At 51.5% G+C, this 1491-nt stretch overlaps 1 protein-coding gene across 1 annotated transcript in view; it reads right to left on the bottom strand.

The window, feature by feature from the left end:
- Positions 1-243, bottom strand: part of LOC104402177 (feather beta keratin) — a 365-nt gene extending 122 nt beyond the window's left edge. The window contains exon 1 of the mRNA XM_010009988.1: positions 4-243. Within this exon, the coding sequence (XP_010008290.1) occupies positions 4-209 (206 nt within the window). The 5' untranslated portion in view covers positions 210-243. The remainder of the gene's footprint in view (positions 1-3) is intronic.
- Between the last annotated feature and the right edge of the window lie 1248 nt (positions 244-1491).

The raw sequence follows: 1491 nt of genomic DNA, 5'->3' as shown, positions 1-1491 counted from the left end.
CGCAGGATGCTGCCAACAGCAGCGGAGGTGGAGGATCCCACGGCGGTGTTCTGGGGGAAGGAGCTGAGGATGGGTCCGGGCAGGGTCACCACCACGGGAGAGGGCTGGATCACCACGCGGGAGTCCTGGCACTGCCTGACACAGGGCTCGTTGCAGCTGTTGGCCAGTGGGGTTGGCCCACAGGGACGGCACAGGTCGTAGCAGGACATGGCTCTGGGATGGAGGTGGACCTGGGAGAGAGGGCAGCGAAAGCACAGGCAGCGTGTGAGGGGCAGCCTTCCAGCCTGCTCGGTCACAGCAAAGGCACAGGCTGGGGAGCAGGGACAAGCTTCATAGGGAAGAAGAGAATTTTAAGAGTTGCAGTCCTCAACAGGGCCCTGCAAAGATAGAGAAAGCATTCTCCCACCTACCCACAGTCTGGCAAAGAGAACAGAGATGAGTGGCAATGGTGTCAGCAAAACACAGCTGAGGTAAAGACTTAGTTGAGAATAGAAGACGAAGAGAAAAATTGCAAAGACAATCAGAAAAAGGCACTTGCTACTTACCTCGTTCACCGAGGAGAAGGCAAGAGAAGTGGATGAGGGGGAGCCCACACTGGACTAGCTTATATACTGCTCAAGACTGCCCCAGGCCCAGAGGAAGATCTTGTGCATGGAATGTGTTTCCCAACAAGCTCATCTAACATACAGGGCATCACAACTGAAAAAATTAGGGGGTTTACTCCTGTCCTTCAACCTTCTCTTTTCATTTCCCTGTTCATGATGTGCCCGTTCAGCCACACAGGCTCCTTTCAACTGACACTGTTAGAGGCCAAAATGTTTCTAGGGGAAATGACACGTCAGCACAGGCAGATGATGCAGCCAGTGATGAGGAGTGTCCTACCTCACCAGGTGAACCAGCCTCTTGCCCTGTGGGGCCTCACTTTAAAGTGCTTCCTGATGCATGCAGCCTGCCTCCTCATAACCCTGAGGCTTCGGCCTGGTCACCCATGCACAAGGGTCAGCTCCATCAGCTGCCTGCTCTAGTTCTGTGCTCATTCACACTTTATCAGGCATCACCCCTCTAGGCAGGGCACCTCTGCTCTGGGGTTTAGAGAATCTCTCTGATTTTTTTAAGTTGTTCTGCCCCTTTTGCCATCTTGTTCTCTCCCTCATCCCCACCCACCTTTAACAGCAGAGTACCAGTGCTTAAGAGCCAAGGCTATTCCCCTCCCAGTACTCCTTGCTGGAGACCAGAGGCAAAGCTGGATGCACCCAAGTGACCAAGGCATGTCCTGGCCAATCAATACACAGCCTTCTTCCTGCCTGTGTCTTTTCCACCAGTTCTGCTTTAACCACACAGACGGCTGCACATCAGGTGTCACATCCCAGTGGATGGTACAAACAGGATCTGGATCTCATGGGCTGAAATTAAGACACAAATGAGTTCAAATGTCAAAATTATGCAATTAATTACCTAAAACCTTTTTAAAAAATAAAATAAAATAAAATA

Source organism: Nestor notabilis, unplaced genomic scaffold, assembly GCF_000696875.1.
Source record: "Nestor notabilis isolate BGI_N333 unplaced genomic scaffold, ASM69687v1 scaffold2630, whole genome shotgun sequence".
Lineage (NCBI taxonomy): Eukaryota > Metazoa > Chordata > Aves > Psittaciformes > Psittacidae > Nestor > Nestor notabilis.
This window is presented reverse-complemented; position numbering and strand designations above follow the sequence as displayed.